Consider the following 18,090-nt stretch of genomic DNA (forward strand, 5'->3'; position numbering starts at 1 on the left):
AAGACTGGTTGAGGGGGCGGGAGGTGAGGGGAAGTCCAGTCCAAGTCCACATCCAAAATGCAGAAAACCTGGGCCACATTCTCCCTCTCTGTAGCAGGGCGATCTCACCAGCGATTTAAAAAGGTAGTCTCCCCTCTCCTTAGATCCAAGTCATCTACAATGTATGTATGAGATTTGGAGTATAATAATGATCACCACCTTTTTCATATATATTAGATTATGAGGACATGCAGTCCTTGTTTATTGTGTAATGCATGCGTTAAGAAATGATACAATATTCCTCCAGTATGATTTCACAGAAACGCAAGACAGACCAAGACTAAAAAAATGACAAAAGCCACATAATTATAACATATAGTTACAACAGTGCAAAGCAATACCATAATTTGATGAAGAACAGACCATGGGCACGGTAAAAAAAAGTCTCAAAGTCTCGAAAGTCCCATCATCTCATGCAGACGGTAGAAGGAAGAAAACTCTTACTGCCATGAACCTCCAGCGCCGCAAACTTGCCGATGCAGCACCCTGGAAGTACCTGACCACAGCCGACTCTTGAGTCCGTCCGAAAACTTCGAGCCTCCCACCAGCCTTCTGACATATATGAAATTCAATCCATGCAAATTCAATTCAAGTTTAATTATCATACAACAATAGATGAATACAGCCAAATAAGACAGTGTTACTACTGGGGTCAAGGTGCTAAAACACATTACCAACAGTCACATCAAGAACACAATCATGGGAAAAAAAGAGTCCGGATGTGCCCCCACCTCCCCCCCAAAAAAACACCATGGCTTGATATCCAGTCCTTGCATGTACAAGTCAACAAACCCACATGGAATATATCCAAAAAAACTGACACAGAGTATGTGTGTATATAGTCCAGACCCCACCAGCCCCCTGATTTCACTCTTATTTAACTGAAATTTTAAATGTTTTTAGATATCAAGTAGATGGCTTAATTTTAAAAAAGGTGAGTAGAGTTTTGTTATATTCACACATCAGGACAAAATGTGCTGCTGTTCAATTTCCGACAACTGAAGACTTCACTCATCTAAGACGAGTAGCTTCTAATGAAAGAGATTAACTAACTTGAAATTGGTGTTTAGCAAGCTACTGCAATAACTTTAACCTCTCTTCCACATTTCTATTAAAGGAATTTAAAGACATAAGTAAAAATGGTTTCAAAAACAATATCATGAAAATTTGATTGTGTAACACATTTTTGATTCTTGTGGAATGGATTTGAGGTGTAAAATTGATTAAAGTACAGGATACCATTGGCAGGTTCCGTAAGTCTATATCTGTGCACTGAGTATGTGAAATATATAGTGAGCAATCTTGATCCTGATGAGCAATTTTTTTTGGTGTGTGCCTGTGTGCGTGCGAGTCTGTGTGTGTGCGTGCGTGCGTACGTGATGATGTCTTTTTCATGGCTTTTTTTACAAGGCGCAGAGCGAGAGAGAGAGAGGCTGTGTGACACGCCACTCCTCACACGGACATTTTTGCAGAATTTTTCCCTTTATTTTACAAGGTCGAGGTGCGATCTCGACACTCAACCCGGCACGGATGGAAAGTGTACTCGGGAGCGGACCCAACTGGTTTCGAACCCGGGAACCTCCGCTCCTGCGTCCGGCGCCGATGTCATTGCACCACCAGCCGGCCCTGATGAGCAATTCTTAATTGGATAGTACTCTGAGAAATTAATTTCAATAGAAGTATGGGACTTGAAAAAACACATTTTTATGCAGAATGTGAAAATGATTGACATCCCGAAAGCATGCATTCTCTTTCACATGTATACAAACATGCATCAATGTCACCAAGAAAATGAAGAGCAGACTTCCTGTACAGGGCCAGTTTCTGTGCCTCTCAGTTTGCTGTGAAATTTCAAGCCCAAAGAGTCCCAGAAAGGGGCACCAAAATAAAGCACCATTGGAAAGAATTATCCAGAGTTTAATGCCCAGAGTGACATTCCAGGTACAAGTGCTGTAATGTGCATAAAGGGGCTGGCTTGGGACAATCAAAATACCTGTACCAGGAACTGGCTTATAACAGCTGTTAACATGTTTTGTAGGTTATGAGCATGGTGTCTGGTTTCGGACCCCTCATCACAGCTGGAATCTTTTCAGCTACTCTTTCTTCTGCCCTGGCCTCTTTAGTTAGTGCGCCCAAGATTTTTCAGGTAAGAAAATTTAGTTTTCAGTTGTAAATGTTATAATATAAACCATTTAATCCCATTTATTAACACTTGTCTGAACATGTAAATTTGTATTAAATTGACATAAAATTTTTATATAGCATGCATTTGTTAGAGCAAATAACATTTTCAATTATAATAGAAACATGTTAAGTTATTCATTAAGTATACCAGCAAACAAAACAAATTGAGGTGCTTGTTTCACATTTGTAAAATGTAAGAAGTTTACTGCTTGTTTAAAAATGAAGCAGTTGCATGCTGGAATTGAGATTTTCCTCCTTCTATGAAGGCTTTGATTTTTGCATCTCAAAACAATTGTGCAGGTGTTAGCATTGTCTAATGCGAAGGCAATCATAGCCTTTTTATCAAAGTGATTTTCTGATGAGTAGTGTACAAAGATTCTTGGTTTCCTCATTTGATTTAATCAGCATCTTGTCAACCATTTGAAGACTATTTTTATATCTTCAGAGTGGTAGAACTAACAATGACTTTTGCAACATTTAGTTTCTCAAAAACTAATTTAATAGTTCCCTACACACTTTTCCTAGTGTGTTTCTTAGCTACCGCTAGCTACCCAAGAGCAAAAGGAGACATCTGGGCAAAAAACACATGTGCATATGATAGGACTCTGAGGAACATTGATATACAAAGGGATCTTAGGATGCAAGTCCATAGCTTACTGAAAACATCAACACAACTGAATAGAGTGGTAAGAAGGCATACTTGCCTTCACCAGTAAGTAAATTGAGTATAAAAGTCGAGAAGTCGAGTTGCAGTTATATAAATATTGGTTAGGTTATACAGTATTTGTAGTATTATACATTTCTGGGTGCCTCTTTACAGGAAGGAAGGGGGAGGCCTTGGAGAGAATGCAGAAGAGGTTCACCGGGATGTTGTCTGGATTAGAGCATTTCTTGTAAGGAGAGGTTGGTCAAACTTGGATCGTTTCCTTTGGGGCATCAGAGGATGAGGATTGGCCTGATAGAAGTATATAAAATTGAGAGGCAAAGAGAGGGTGGATAGTCTGTTTACCAGGATGGAATCACTAAATGCTAGAGTGTAGCATTTGAGGCAAGAGGAGACAAATTTAAAGGAGATTTGAGTCAATTTTTTGCACATGAAGTGGTTGTGACATAGAACAGATTTCCAGAGGAGGTGCTGGAAGCAGTGTTTTAAGAGGCACTTAGACAGGCACATGAACAGACAGAATATAGACCATGTAAAGGCATGTGTACTGTTCTGTGTTCACCCTCTAATGCATGCTGCATAGTATAACTGCTACTAGAGGAGGACAAAGGAAATATGGATCTTGAAGGTCTTTAGGCAGAGTCTGAAGTGCAGCACAAGGAAGGAGGCTACCAGAGATATACCTGTACTTGGCAATACAGCTTCATTTCCCACAGAATTGATTTGAGGGTTTCCTAATAGGAGATGATTTTAATAAGGATTCTGCAAAGTATTTCCTCAAGAGAAACTAAATTGCTCTTTCCACACTACAGTCCTTTTTACTAACATAGTTTACCAATCAGGAGAGCATAGCTGACAACAGGAATTCTGCAGTTGCTGGAAATTCAAGCAACACACATCAAAGTTGCTGGTGAACGCAGCAGGTCAGGCAGCATCTCTAGGAAGAGGTACAAGTCCGGGTTTTGAATATGCCCTGAGGTGTTGGAGCTGGTGAGATCAATGGCAGTCCTGACGAAGGGTCTCGGCCTGAAACGTCGACTGTACCTCTTCCTAGAGATGCTGCCTGGCCTGCTGCGTTCACAAGCATAGCTGACAGTCTCCTTGCATCCAGTTTGCAAGTCCACATCAATAAATGGCTGCCTAACCTTATAACTTGTGGTTTATTACAAAATATTTGTATTGTCAGTTCACAAAGTAATCTTTGTTTAATTTTTTGAGGAGGGTGTATGAGGGTAGAACATGAGTTATCATTTTACAGGGGTTTTAACAAGGCATTTGACAAATTTCTGAATCAAACTGGTTTAAAAAATTAAAAAGCCCCTGGAAAGCAGCAAAAGTGGTGGTAGCAAAAATTTTCTAGGTATATTCCCATAACAGGGAATGGAAAGAAAAGAGCCTTTTGTTTTTGTTTCACATTGTATTATCAAGCTATCACCTCATATGCTCTTTTCCTGTATGTTAGAGAGGAAGCCATGAAAGGAATATATGAAGTGTTAGTTTGATAATATAAGGTGGAACAAAACCAATGCTGGAAGAGCTCAGTCAGTCAAACAAGTTCTGAAGAAGGGTCACTGATCTAAAATTTGACTGGTTTCTCTTTCCATGGACACTACTTACCTGGCTGAATTCTTCCAGCATTTGTTTTTGTTTCAGATTCCAGCATCTGCAGTTTTATGTTTTCCTGTTACAAAGTGAGTGGAATCTGGCTGAGTATGAAGAATGTAAATGTAAATAGTTAAGATAAGCGAGAAAGCATTTTAACAGGAAGAGGTTGTCAAGAACACTGTAGTTAATGTGGAGGTCTGTTGGTGAAGTCAGTCTTCCACTCCTCCTCAAGTGACATTGCTGCTATCGGGTGAATCAAAGGTTATCAATGTTGCACCCTTGTCCACATGGTGGCACGTATTTGCAATATGCAGTGAATTGTCACTCAGATGCAGCATTGGGGGAAACATTTTTTTGGAAGTGAAGCAGATGAAAATTAACACCCTTCAGTAGCATGAAAATAAAACTGTATTCGGGGCAAATCAAATCATGTTTGACAATTAGCTCGAAGAACAGATGGGAGAGGAATGACTTGGACTGGAGGAAGGTATGTGGTGATCTTAGCTACTAGCATTCTGTGTTAGGATGAGTGATTCTTGATATATTCAAGACTTGAATTTGTGTTTTTTTTAGTTTGCATTTTTTGATTTTAATGTTTGGCAAAATTGATTGTGTTATTAAAAATTTAGTCTAATAGTCATCAACTTTTGGTGCAACCAAATTAAAATAATGTACACATTCAAATTTCTATTGGTTTATTGTTTGAGATTTGAGCATCACTGGCAAGAACAGTGTTTATTGCACTGGAGAAAATAGTAATGAGCTGCTTGCTGTCTTGAACTATTGTTCCTCTGCATGTACTCCAGGATTCAGACTAAATGATCAAGGAATGTTAGCTTAGACCTTGGGTATTGAAAGAGCACAATATAATTCCAAGTTTGGGGGGGGGAGTAGGGGGAGTTAAGCATGAATTGCAAAGGAAAATGCAGTTAATGATGTTGCAATGCAGTTAATGATGTTGCAATGCATCTGAAACTCTTGTCTTTCTAGATAGTAGAGTTTGAGGTTCCACCACATTTCTTAGGTAATTACATGTATTTTGTATATGCTACACCCACTTTGTATGCTGGTAGTAGAGGCAATGGATGTTTAGAGCAGTAGATGGAGTATCGCTCGAGATGATTTAAGCGTAGACTGATTTGGTGATAATTATTTTTGAGCTGCTTTTTCTAAACAGGACATAGCTTCACAATTTTTCCCGATGTTTGGAATATGGCAATGTTGTAACTGGATGAATTAGCTTGGCAAGAAGTGCGCTTCATTCTGGAGTACATCTCTTAAGTTTTATAGCTGGATGTCATCATATCCTAAAGCATTTGTTGTATGCGGTACTCTCAGCTGTTTCATGATATCATTTGTATTGATTTAATTGGCCAAAGGCTGACTTTCTTAAGGATCTCAGAGGAAGATGATGGATTACTCACTTGGACTGTGAACATAGCTCTGAATTCACAAGCTGCACACTTTCAATGTTGAGGACAAGTTTGTTTTGGTGCTTCCTCTAAATAGCCATATAATTATCCACCACTTTGCAGCAAAACTTTAGTTGGATCGCTCAGTTGTAATCTCTAAACTCAGAGGACAAATACATGTGATTTTACTGCTTAGCATGTATGTGTTTCAACTGCACTCAATTACTATCTCATTTAGGTATTCTGGTGCTGCTTCTGCCATGCTCTTCGCTCTCTATCCCTTAGCTTGGTTATGTGAAAGGCTAAGAGATCTCAGTATGGTGGACGTGTTGGCTGCTTCTCATGGTCCAGTGCCTCAATGGATGCTGATCTGTTCAGTCTATCTTATTTAGTGCCATGCAACGCAAAGAAAGGTATCCGCTGCATAAAGAAGGAATTTTTCCTTGAAGATTTATACAGTGGTGACTTCTATTAGTGCTGTCATTGATATATGGAGAAGAGGCCAAATAAGCTTGGTTTGTGTTGATTCATTCATTGCCTGCCACAGTGCCAGTCTGGCAGTTGTGCCCTTCAGGACTTGGTTGTGGTTGTTTAATTAAACCATTCTTTGTCATGGGCATTGAAGTTCCTTATCTAGATTACGTTTGTTGCCTTAGCTGCATTGTTCAATATCAGGAAGTACTGTTAAATCAGCTGAAGATAGACTGGGACAGAGAGTAAACTCCTTGCCAGATTTCACTTGATGCCATGAGACATGGAAATTAAGGGCTATTCCCTTCTATCAGAATACTATTATGTCACCGCCTCTGCTTGCTGTACCTTGTTTGTGGGACAGGATACATCTGGGAGAGCAGTAGAGGAGTCCAGCTCATTGACTGGAAGATCTGATCCTGAACTCAGTAATATCAGACTACTGCTTGATTAATCTGTGGATAAACTCTCTCAATTCAGACTCTAGTCTGTAGGTGTTTGAGAAGTTTTTAGCAACATTGTAAAGTTGCACTAGCCCATTCAGTCTCCACAAGTGGTATGCAACTCTTCCATGGACCATCCCAAGCCCGGCTGCTGAAAGAGAGGGTTGGGCATGGGGCTAGCAATCTCATCCCATAAAACAGTGCAAGGGCCTCATTCCTGCAAGAACAAGAATACACCAAGAAGATGGGCTACACCTGGAGGCTACTTGAAAGACTGGCCTAGGATAGAGAACTCTGAGGTACTATAGGTGGCCTATACCCCAGAAGGAATGATGGGCTTAAGAAGGTAGGTGGTATGCAAGTTGATGCCAAGTGGTTCATTTGGCCTTATTCTTTGTTCTCAGAGCAATTATGGTGCTATCGAGTATGATATACCTCATTACCTTTGCTCTGGCACTATTCTGAAACATCTGCAGACACTGCTGCGGAGCCTGAACACTCTTGCAGATGGGCAGCTTAAAGAAGATGGCAATCACCCACATGAGAATTCACACATTCCAGCCAATTAAACTTTCTTTGTACTTGTATTTAACTCTCTCCCTATTTCAGTCTTGTCAAGTCGTGATTGAAGCACAGTGACAACAACGCTCCCTTTTGGCTTAGTCCACGTTCTGGGAAAGATGTTTGGTGATTTAGATAGACTATGTTAAAGGAGCAGTATTAGTTTAGTTCTAGGTTACTGCTTTCAAGCCACAGTGACAGCGATAGCTTTTAGTTAGTTTGAGAGTTTTTAGTTAGTGGCCCTGTTGGCCTAGCATTAATTTTTCTTCATTCTGAACAGTTCTTTTTAAAACTCAATGTACTGTTAATTCTGTGTCCATGTTTCTCCCTCTGTTCTGGGCCCCATCATTCAACTCCTGTCAGCAAGACTTGACCATCAAAATGGACCCAGCAGAGAGAAAACAGCTGAAATCAGCCTTGAATTCTGTCGGTCAAATGGAGGAGAAGTTAGTCAGTGGAAGCTGGGTTGGCAGAAATGGCTCCTGCAGAGCGACAGCTACTCTCAGAGCTGAAAGCACAGTCTAAGCAAGAAGAACAGGAGTCAGCACTTGCAATGACAGTTCAGCATCTCACAACAGACAGCCAAAATCAGGTGGCATCCATTACTGTTCTCACTGCCACCATTCAGCAGTTCTCTGCCAGCACAGTTCCACTTCCAGCACTGGCACCAACTCATCCACTTCAATTGCAGTCTCATCAACCTCTGCCACTAACGCCTCAATTCCTTTAGTTGCTTCCGGACTTGAAACGAGAATTCCTCCACCAGGCAGGTACTTAGGTGACCCAGATGGCTGCAGAATCTTTATCTAGTGTGAGCTGATTTTCGAAACCCAGCCAGGTCGGTTCAAATGTTGATGCCCATGCAGGTGGGATGCCTGCACCTATCTCAGGAGGAATGAGGTCGGTGCAGAAGAACAGAATTCTGCCTCTACTCTGGCAATCCAAGGCACTTCTAGGCATCATGTTCCCAAGCACTCAGTAAAAGAGGAGCCCCATCAATAAGAAGGGGAACTCTGAAGGGTTGAATCTCCTGCAAGCATTTTTCCCTAATCGACTAATGCTTCCAGCTTCCAGACCCGCAAATTCCTGACATAATATTGACCCTGGGGAATCCAAGAGCCTCATGGATATCTCTCAGGCTCAAAGGTAGAGAGCTTCCACTCAATTGTTGGAGCAAAATATTGATATTAAGGCTCTGGATGGTTGGTCTCTAGGCACTGGGAAGATCTGCCTTTCCACAGAGATATATGTGTAGGCATCCGTTAGTCTCATGAGACAATGGATTTGCACCTTGGAAGGTTTCCAGGGCGCAGGCCTGGGCAAGTTGTATGGAAGACCAGCAGTTGCCCATGCTGCCAGTCTCCCCTCTCCATGCCACTGATGTTGTCCAAGGGAAGGGCATTAGGATCCATACAGCTTGGCACCGGTGTCATCGCAGAGCAATGTGTGGTTAAGTGCCTTGCTCAAGGACACACACGCTGCCTCAGCCAAGGCTCGAACTAGCGACCTTCAAATCACTAGACGAATGCCTTAACCACTTGGCCATGCACCAACACTTTTTCCACAGTATCATCCAACTTGTGCTAGAGTCAGCCATAGGGATCAGCTTTCCTTCTATCTTATTGATTCACCTGAACTGCTGCTAGCACTTAGCACTCCCTGGCTCTCTCAATACAACCACTAATCAATTAGAATCTAAAGGAGCTCCAAGATAGACAACTGGCATATCTGTCTACCTGTCTTGGTCCAGCGCAAGCCCCTTTCAGCTTATCCTCTCCTGAGCCAACTGCTAGTGTGGACCTGTTTGGTATTCCAGCTGAATATGCTGACTTTCTTGAGATCTTCAGTAAGAAGAAGGCCACTTCACTCACTACCTCTACACCAGCATATAACCGTGATTGACCTCTTACCTGGTTCTAGTCCTCCCCGGGGCCGGCTGTTTCCTTTAAGTCCTGATGGTGGCCATGGAAGAATGCATCAAGGAGGCATTGGCCTTGGGATTTCCCTCTCTATCTACCCCACCAGCAGGGGCAGGCTTCAATTTTGTGTGCAAGAAGGATGGTTAGCTCCATCCCTGCTTTGATGCCCCTCAACGACATCATGGTGAAGAACCACTAGCCTCTTCCCTTACTTGCCTCTGCATTTGAACATCTCCAGGGAGAAGCTTATTCTTTAAGGTAGATCTGTGCAATGCTTACAACCAGGTTTGTATCCAAGAAAGGATTGAGTGGAAGACTGCATTTAACACCCCCACTGACCACTGAGTAACTCATTATGCTATTTGTTCTGGCCAATGCTTCTGCTGTTTTTCAGGCCCTAGTCAATGATATGCTCTGGGACATACTGAACCAGTTTTTTAAAATTGTGTATTTGGACAATGTTCTTATCTATTCCTGCTCTCAGCAGGAGTACCTCCAGCATGTCCGGAAGGTTCTCAAATGGCTCCTTGAGAACAACCTTTATGCTAGGCCAGAGAGTGCAAGTTCCACAAAGAATATAACGAGGATAGTAAAAGCTTCTTTAGGTATATGAAAAGGAAAAAATTAGTTAAGACCAAAATTGGGCCCTTGAAGACAGAAACGGGTGAATTTATTATGGAGAACAAGGAAATGGCAGACAAGTTGAACAGGTACTTTGGATCTGTCTTCACTAGGGAAGACACAAACAATCTCCCAGATATAATAGTGGCCAAAGGACCTAGGGTAATAGATGAACTGAAGGAAATTTATATTAGGCAGGAAATGGTGTTGGATAGACTATCGGGTCTGAAGGCTGATAAGTCCCTGGGACCTGATGGTCTGCATCCCAGGGTACTTAAGGAGGTAACTTTAGAAATCGTGGACGCATTGGTAATTATTTTCTAATGTTCTGTAAATTCAGGATCAGTTCCTGTGGATTGGAGGGTGGCTAGTGTTGTCCCACTTTTCAAGAAAGGAGGGAGAGAGAAAACAGGGAATTATAGACTGGTTAGCCTGACGTCGGTGGTGGGAAAGATGCTGGAGTCAATTATAAAAGATGAAATTATGACACATCTGGATAGCAGTAACAGGATTGGTCCGAGTCGGCATGGATTTACGAAGGGGAAATCGTGCTCGACTAATCTTCTGGAATTTTTTGAGGATGTAGCTATGAAAATGGACAAGGGAGAGCCAGTGGATGTAGTGTACCTGGACTTCCAGAAAGCCTTTGATAAAGTCCCACATAGGAGATTAGTGGGCAAAATTAGGGCACATGGTACTGGGGGCAGAGTACTGACATGGATTGAAAATTGGCTGGCTGACAGGAAACAAAGTGTAGCGATTAATGGGTCCCTTTCAGAATGGCAGGCGGTGACCAGTGCTGGGACCGCAGCTGTTTACAATATACATTAATGATTTAGATGAAGGGATTAAAAGTAACATTAGCAAATTTGCAGATGACACAAAGCTGGGTGGCAGTGTGAAATGTGAGGAGGATGTTATGAGAATGCAGCGTGACTTGGACAGGCTGGGTGAGTGGGCAGATGCATGGCAGATGCAGTTTAATGTGGATAAATGTGAGGTTATCCACTTTGGTGGTAAGAACAGGAAGGCAGATTATTATCTGAATGGTGTCAAGTTAGGAAAAGGGGAAGTACAACGAGATCTAGGTGTTCTTGTACATTAGTCACTGAAAGCAAGCATGCAGGTATAGCAGGCAATGAAGAAAGCTAATGGCATGCTGGCCTTCATAACAAGGGGAATTGAGTATAGGAGCAAAGAGGTCCTTCTGCAGCTGTACAGGGCCCTAGTGAGACCACACCTGGAGTATTGTGTGCAGTTTTGGTCTCCAAATTTGAGGAAGGACATTCTGCTATTGAGGGAGTGCAGTTAATTCCCGGATGGCGGGACTGTCATATGATGAAAGATTGGAGCAACTGGGCTTATATACACTGGAATTTAGAAGGATGAGAAGGGATCTGATTGAAACATATAAGATTATTAAGGGATTGGACACGCTGGAGGCAGGAAGCATGTTCCTGCTGATGGGTGAATCCAGAACCAGAGGCCACAGTTTAAGAATAAGGGTTAGGCCATTTAGAATGGAGCTGAGGAAAAACTCTTTCACCCAGAGAGTGGTGGATATTTGGAATGCTCTGCCCCAGAAGGCTGTAGAGGCCAAGTCTCTGGATGCTTTCAAGAAAGAGATGGATAGAGCTCTCAAAGATAGCGGAATCAAAGGTTATGGGGATAAGGCAGGAACTGGATACTGATTGTGGATGATCAGCCATGATCACCGTGAATGGCAGCACTGGCTCGAAGGGCTGAATGGCCTACTCCTGCACCTATTGTCTGTTGTCTATTGAGCAGGTGTTGTTTTTGGGCTACATCCTCATCCCTTTCACTGTTCAAATGGACTCATGTCAAGTTCAGGCAGGACCAGTGGCCCAAACCATCTACAGTCAAATGGATGAAGCACTTCATGGAGTTTGCAAACTTTCATCTCTGCTTCATCAGAAATTTCAGTTTCATTGCAGCTCCCATAACTGCACTCACCAAGAAGACCTCTGCAGGATTCCAGTGGGCAAGTGAAGCAGTTCAAGCATTATCAAAACTAAAGCACTGGGGAAGTGGTGAAGCAACATCCAGGTGTATCCCATCCATTCACCGTCGAAGTTGATACATCTGATATTGGCATTAGAGCTGTACTATCCTTGCGCTCTTCAGCAAATAATCAAATACACCCCTGTGCTTTTCTTTTCCATCGCTTGACTCCTGCAGATTGTATCTATGATGCTGGGAACTGAGAACTTCTATCGAGGAGACTCTGGAGGCATGGCTAAACTGGCTGGAGGGAGCAGAGCACCCCTTTCTGGTATGCACAGATTACAAAAACCTCTCCTACATTCATGACACCAAGTGACTCAACTCCCGTCAAGCTATTGAGCTCTCTTTTTCACTCAGTTTAATTTCACCCTCATCTACAATCCTGGCAGCAAGAATATCATGGCCGATGCCCTCTCCCACCAGTTTGACATCTGAGAATAAAGCCAATGCAGAGCCCATCCTTCCCCACACATGCAGAGCTGCTCCAGTGACTTGGGAGTAGAAACAGAGGCGAAGGCTGACCAATAGTTGGACCTCAGCCATGGTGGGGGACCCCCCCCCCGCCCACAGCTGGCTGCTTGTCCCTCCTAATGTGTGTCCCAGAATGTTGGAGTGGGGTCACCCTTCCCGTCTGGTTGGCCACCTGATAATTCAACAGACCATGGAATTTATAGAGATGATTTTGGTGGTCGTCTGTCCCAAGGTGTCCACAACTTAATCTCTTTCTGTCCCATTTGTGCCCAGAACAAGATGTTACGTCAGTCCCCTGGTGGTCTGCCTGTGCCTCACCGCCCCTGGTCCCACCTTTCAGTGGATTTCATTGCTGGTTTGCCTCCATCATATGGGAACACTACCATTCTGGTAATTGTGGTGGATCAGTTCTCTAAAGCAGCCCACTTCATCACACTCCCCAAGCTCCTGTCAGCTCGTGAGACTGCCACCCTCATGGTTCAGTATGTGCTCAGCTTTCTTCAGGACATAGTGTCTGATCAAAGACCACAGATCACATACCATTTTTGGAAGACTTTCTATTCCCTTTTGGGAACCACAGCCAGTCTTTCATCAGGTTTCCACCCCCAATCTAATGGCCAAACTGAGTGAGTGAATCAGGAGTTGGAGACAACCCTGCACTGCCATGTCTCTTCCAACCCCACAATCTGGAGATCACAGCTAGTTTGGCCAGAGATTACCCACAATAACCTTCAGTCGCCCTGCAATAGCATGTCCCCCTTTGAATGTCAAAAGGGAATCCAGGTACCATTGTTCACAGACCAAGAAATTGACGTTGGAGTCCCTGCTGCATGTGGAGACTTGGCCAGGGCTTCCCTGCTGAGCAGCCAGAAGCAACATGTTTGGCAGGCTGATCAGCTTCACTGACAGGTGAAGCCTCTCAAGCCAGGGGACAAAGTCTGACTGGCATCTAGAGATCTTCCTTTGAGAGTAGAGAGCCGCAAATTGGCCCTACACCATGGGACTATTGGTAATGGAGAAGAACCTCCTATAGGTTGTGCCCACCATCATCCATGAAGTGACTTCCTCCCCCTCCTCCTCCAGTCAACTCTCCCTGCTTGATGGATGGGTCCCTGTTCTATTCTGTCCACGTGCATCCTGGCATCTCACTGGGTGTGGTGCATTGTCCAGTACCTTGTTGATTGGGAGAGGTGTGGCCCGGAGAAGTCTTTCATTCAGGACTTCCAGCAGGCACAGGCCCCTGGCTGATCGGTAGCTGCACCATAGAGAGGGGGGCCTAGTCACAACTATGGAAGTCACTGTTGTTGAGTCTGAACGCTCTCACTGGTGGGCAGCTGAAAGAAGATGACAGTTATGCATGTGAGAAGCACACATCCCAGCCAATTAGGATTCCTTTGAACTTGTATTTAACTCTCTCCAGTTGTTTTAGTCTTATCAAGTCTTGATCGAAGCACAGTGATGATAACGCTCCTTGCTTACCTTAGTCCACGTACTGGGAAAGATGTTCAGTGATTTAGATAGATGCTGTTAAAGGAGTGGTATTAATTTAAGTCACTGCAGCAGTGACGGCACTAGTTTTTGGTTAGTTTGAGAGTTTTTAGAGGTCCTGTTGGCTTAGCGTTAATTTTTCTTTGTTCTGACAAGTTCTTATTAAAACTCAGTGAACTGTTAACTCCTCTGTGCTTGGGCCATCACTGTACTACTGATATATTCTCTTACAAAATTTCTGAGTTACTATATGATATTTGAATAGAACACCAGCATGAATGACAAAACCCACTGCCTTGTCAAAAGGAGCTGACTTAAGTCTATCTATTATCGCCAAGTTTAACAGGAGGTGAGATCCCTCCGTATATCCCTCTGAAAACAGGGTTTTAAATCACAAAGCAGCTTTGTCATGCATCATGTAGAGTTGGTGCAGAGTTACATATCCATCCATGAAGTTTTAAATGTAAGTACATTGTACACCAGTTTAAGATGGCACTACGTACTGGTTTGAGCAACAGCTTGTTGGTGGTCAGTGAAACAAAGAAAGCAACTAAATACTTTCAAGCAACACACATCAAGGTTGCTGGTGAACGCAGCAGGTCAGGCAGCATCTCTAGGAAGAGGTACAGTTGACGTTTCAGGCCGAGACCCTTCGTCAGGACTAACTGAAGGAAGAGCTAGTAAGAGATTTGAAAGAGGGAGGGGGAGGGGGAGATCCAAACTGATAGGAGAAGACGTGGGGGAAGGATGGAGCCAAGAGCTGGACAGGTGATTGTCAAAAGGGATATGAGAGGATCATGGGACAGGAGGCCCAGGGAGAAGGAAAAGAGGGAAGGCGGGGGGAAGAAAACCCAGAAGATGGGCAAGGGGTATAGTCAGAGGGACAGAGGGAGAAAAAGGAGACAGAGAAAGAATGTGTGTATATAGATAAATAATGGATGGGGTACGAGGAGGAGGTGGGGCATTAGCAGAAGTTAGAGAAGTCAGTGTTCATGCCATCAGGTTGGAGGCTACCCAGATGGAATATAAGGTGTTGTTCCTCCAACCTGAGTGTGGCTTCATCTTTACAGTAGAGGAGGCCGTTGATAGACATATCAGAATGGGAATGGGATGTGGAATTAAAATGTTGGCCACTGGGAGATCCTGCTTTCTCTGGCGGACAGAGCGTAGGTGTTCAGCAAAGCGATCTCCCAGTCTGCGTCGGGTCTCGCCAATATATAGAAGGCCACATTGGGAGCACCGGACGTAGTATATCACCCCAGCTGACTCACAGGTGAAGTGTCGCCTCACCTGGAAGGACTGTCTGGGGCCCTGAACGGTGGTAAGGGAGGAAGTGTAAGGGCATGTGTAGCACTTGTTCTGCTTACACGGACAAGTGCCAGGAGGGAGATCAGTGGGGAGGGATGGGGGGGATGAATGGACAAGGGAGTCGCGTAGGGAGCGATCCCTGTGGAAGGCAGAAGGGGGGGGAGGGAAAGATGTGCTTAGTGCTGGGATCCCACTGGAGGTGGCGGAAGTTACGGAGAATAATATGTTGGACCCGGAGGCTGGTGGGGTGGTGGGTGAGGACCAGGGGAACCCTATTCCTAGTGGGGTGGCGGGAGGATGGAGTGAGAGCATATGTGCGTGAAATGGGGGAGATGCGTTTGAGAGCAGAGTTGATGATGGAGGAAGGGAACTACTGTTATTCATACTTTTTCTGGTAATGGATCGCTGCAAACCGTGCCTGTGGCTTCCCTGTTGGAGTTGGGCTGAATCGCTTCTATGATATGGCATTTTTGTGGTGTGACTGGGAGTCTTGCTGGGGCAGGACAGTTGGAGCATGTCCAGGCTGGAGTTGCTGGAGTGGCTGGAGGCAATTCGATGCAGCAGAGTCGCGGCGAGGCATGGAAACATCCAAGGCTTGATCAGTTTAAGAGCCAAGCTGAAGTGCAAAGGTCAGGTGGTTCGATATGGCAGAGCCGACAAGAGGAACAATCCAAGGTTTGATCAGTTTGAGAACCGAGCTGAATTGGGAATGTAGGGTATTAACCTTCTCAAGGCAGCAGAGCCCAAGCCAGTGGACGAGGAACAAGCCAATTTAAGTGCTGGGCCAGATTGAAATGGTCAGGGTGTCAGGGTCAGAGATGAGAGCTAGGCCAGTTCGGCTCGCTGTGCCACGGGGTTTGCTGACCTCTTTGCTGGACTGACGCCTTCTGAATTGGCTGCAGTGATGCCTGGTGTTGTGAACTTCATTTCTGAATGCTTTTTGCACAATTTGTTTTTATTCTGTCTCTGCTCATTGGGTGTTTGACAGTCTTCTTTCATCTTTAATGGGTTCAGTTGGGGTTCTTTGTTCCATGGCTGCCTGTAAAGAGATGAATCTCAAGGTTGTATAAAGTGTAGCACACACAAAGTGCTGGAGGAACTCAGCAGGCCAGACTGCATCCAGAAAAAGAGTACAGTGGACGTTTCAGGCTGAAACCCTTCAACAGGACTGGAGGAAAATGCTGATGAGTAGATTTTTTAAAGTGGGGGGAAGAGGAGAGAAACACAAGGCGATAGGTGAAACCCAGAGGGGGAGGGATGAGGTTAAGAGCTGGGAAGTTGATTGGTGAAAGAGACAGAAGGCCATGGAAGAAAGAAAAGGGAGGCAAGATGGGCAGGCAAGGAGATAAAGTGAGGGAGGGAAAAGGGGATGGGAAATGGTGAAGGAGGGGTGTGGGGGACATTATCGGAAGTTTGAGAAATCAATGTTCATGCCATCAGGTTGGAGGCTACCCAAATGGAATATAAGGTGTTGTTCCTCCAAACTAAGTGTGGCCTCATGATGACAGTGGAGAGGGCCATGAATGGACATATGGGAATGGGAAGTAGAATTAAAATGGGTGGCCACTGTGAGATTCTGCTTTTTCTGGTGGGTGGAGTGTAGGTACTCAGTGAAGTGGTCTTCCAATCTACGTCGGGTCTCACCAATCTACAGGAGGCCACACCGGGAGGACCAAACACAGTATATGACCCATACAGACTCGCAGGCGAAGTGTCACCTCACCTGGAAGGACTGTTTCACCTATCACCTTGTGTTTCTCTCTCCCCTTCCCCCACCTTTTAAATCTACTCCTCAGCATTTTTTCTTCTCATCCTGCAGAAGGGTTTCGGCCCGAAACGTCTACTGTACTCTTTTCCTAGATGCTGCCTGGCCTGCTGAGTTTTTCCAGCATTTTGTGTGTGTTGCTTGGACTTCCAACATTTGTAGATTTTCTCTTGTTTGTATAAAGTGTATATACTTTAATAATAAATGTACTTTGAACTTTAAATAAAGAATTGCTTGAGAGGAGTAATTACATATTTGTACTATTACCACCTCAATCATTACAATATTTTTCCCATTTTTGGTATTTGGTGTCATTAATGGGTTACAAGAATAGGATCAGCAACATCAAGGGTAATGGTTACCTTTTTATTACTATGCTTGCAAAGCATCTCTAACTACTTTCAAAAGCCTTTGGCAGTTTTTGCTTCAGTGACTCTTGCAGAAATGGCTCACTAATCCTGATTATGCCACTGCTATAAATATTCATGAGTAATATTTTTTCTTCCTGATTTTAGTTGCTAGTTTTGACATCTAAAGGAATGTGAAGAGGTGTGATGTTAGTGTGAGTCCAGTGAAGTGAATCTTTGCAGAAAGTAGATCATTAATATCATATAATTTTAATAGGGAATAAAGTATATTGCTTCATTAGCTGCCCAGAGAAGTCTAACAGTTGCTCAGAAGTTTTGAAGTGGTGTAAACAGTTTATAGAATTCTGAAGCTGCAGCCTTGGTGAAATGCAGGTGAACAAGAACTGAAATCATTCAATTCCTTTTGCTTGTTGGAAGATAATTTCATTTTAAACTCTGTTTTATTACTGCTAAAATTTTAAGTTTTCGAAATCAATGTTTCATCTCAAATTTTTGAAATAATGAGGCCCTCTGTTGGTCGGAATTAACCATGGATACTGCACTGTAGCTGCCTATGTGATAAACAAGCCAGGCCAGTACAATATGGAGAGTAAGCTGTTGCCCATACAGCAGGCTCCTCCTTTCCACACAGCTGATAGATACAAAGGAATGGCAGAGACAGATACAGTTTGGCACCAGTGGCATCACAGGAGTTGAACTTAACATAGGACTGCTTTGGGGACTCCAGCTCTGGATTTTTTCCTTGG

General features: G+C 43.7%; 1 protein-coding gene across 3 annotated transcripts in view; it reads left to right on the forward strand.

The window, feature by feature from the left end:
* slc12a1 (solute carrier family 12 member 1) overlaps positions 1-18,090 on the forward strand; it is a 163,576-nt gene that overhangs the window by 63,017 nt on the left and 82,469 nt on the right. For 2 of the 3 annotated variants that reach the window (XM_063070927.1, XM_063070925.1), the window contains exon 11: positions 2,078-2,185. In XM_063070927.1, the coding sequence (XP_062926997.1) occupies positions 2,078-2,185 (108 nt within the window). Of the gene's footprint in view, positions 1-2,077; positions 2,186-12,118; positions 12,213-18,090 lie in introns of all 3 variants that reach the window. The other variant, XM_063070928.1, reaches the window with a different exon arrangement.

This window comes from Mobula hypostoma, chromosome 18 (assembly GCF_963921235.1).
Source record: "Mobula hypostoma chromosome 18, sMobHyp1.1, whole genome shotgun sequence".
NCBI classification, from domain to species: domain Eukaryota; kingdom Metazoa; phylum Chordata; class Chondrichthyes; order Myliobatiformes; family Myliobatidae; genus Mobula; species Mobula hypostoma.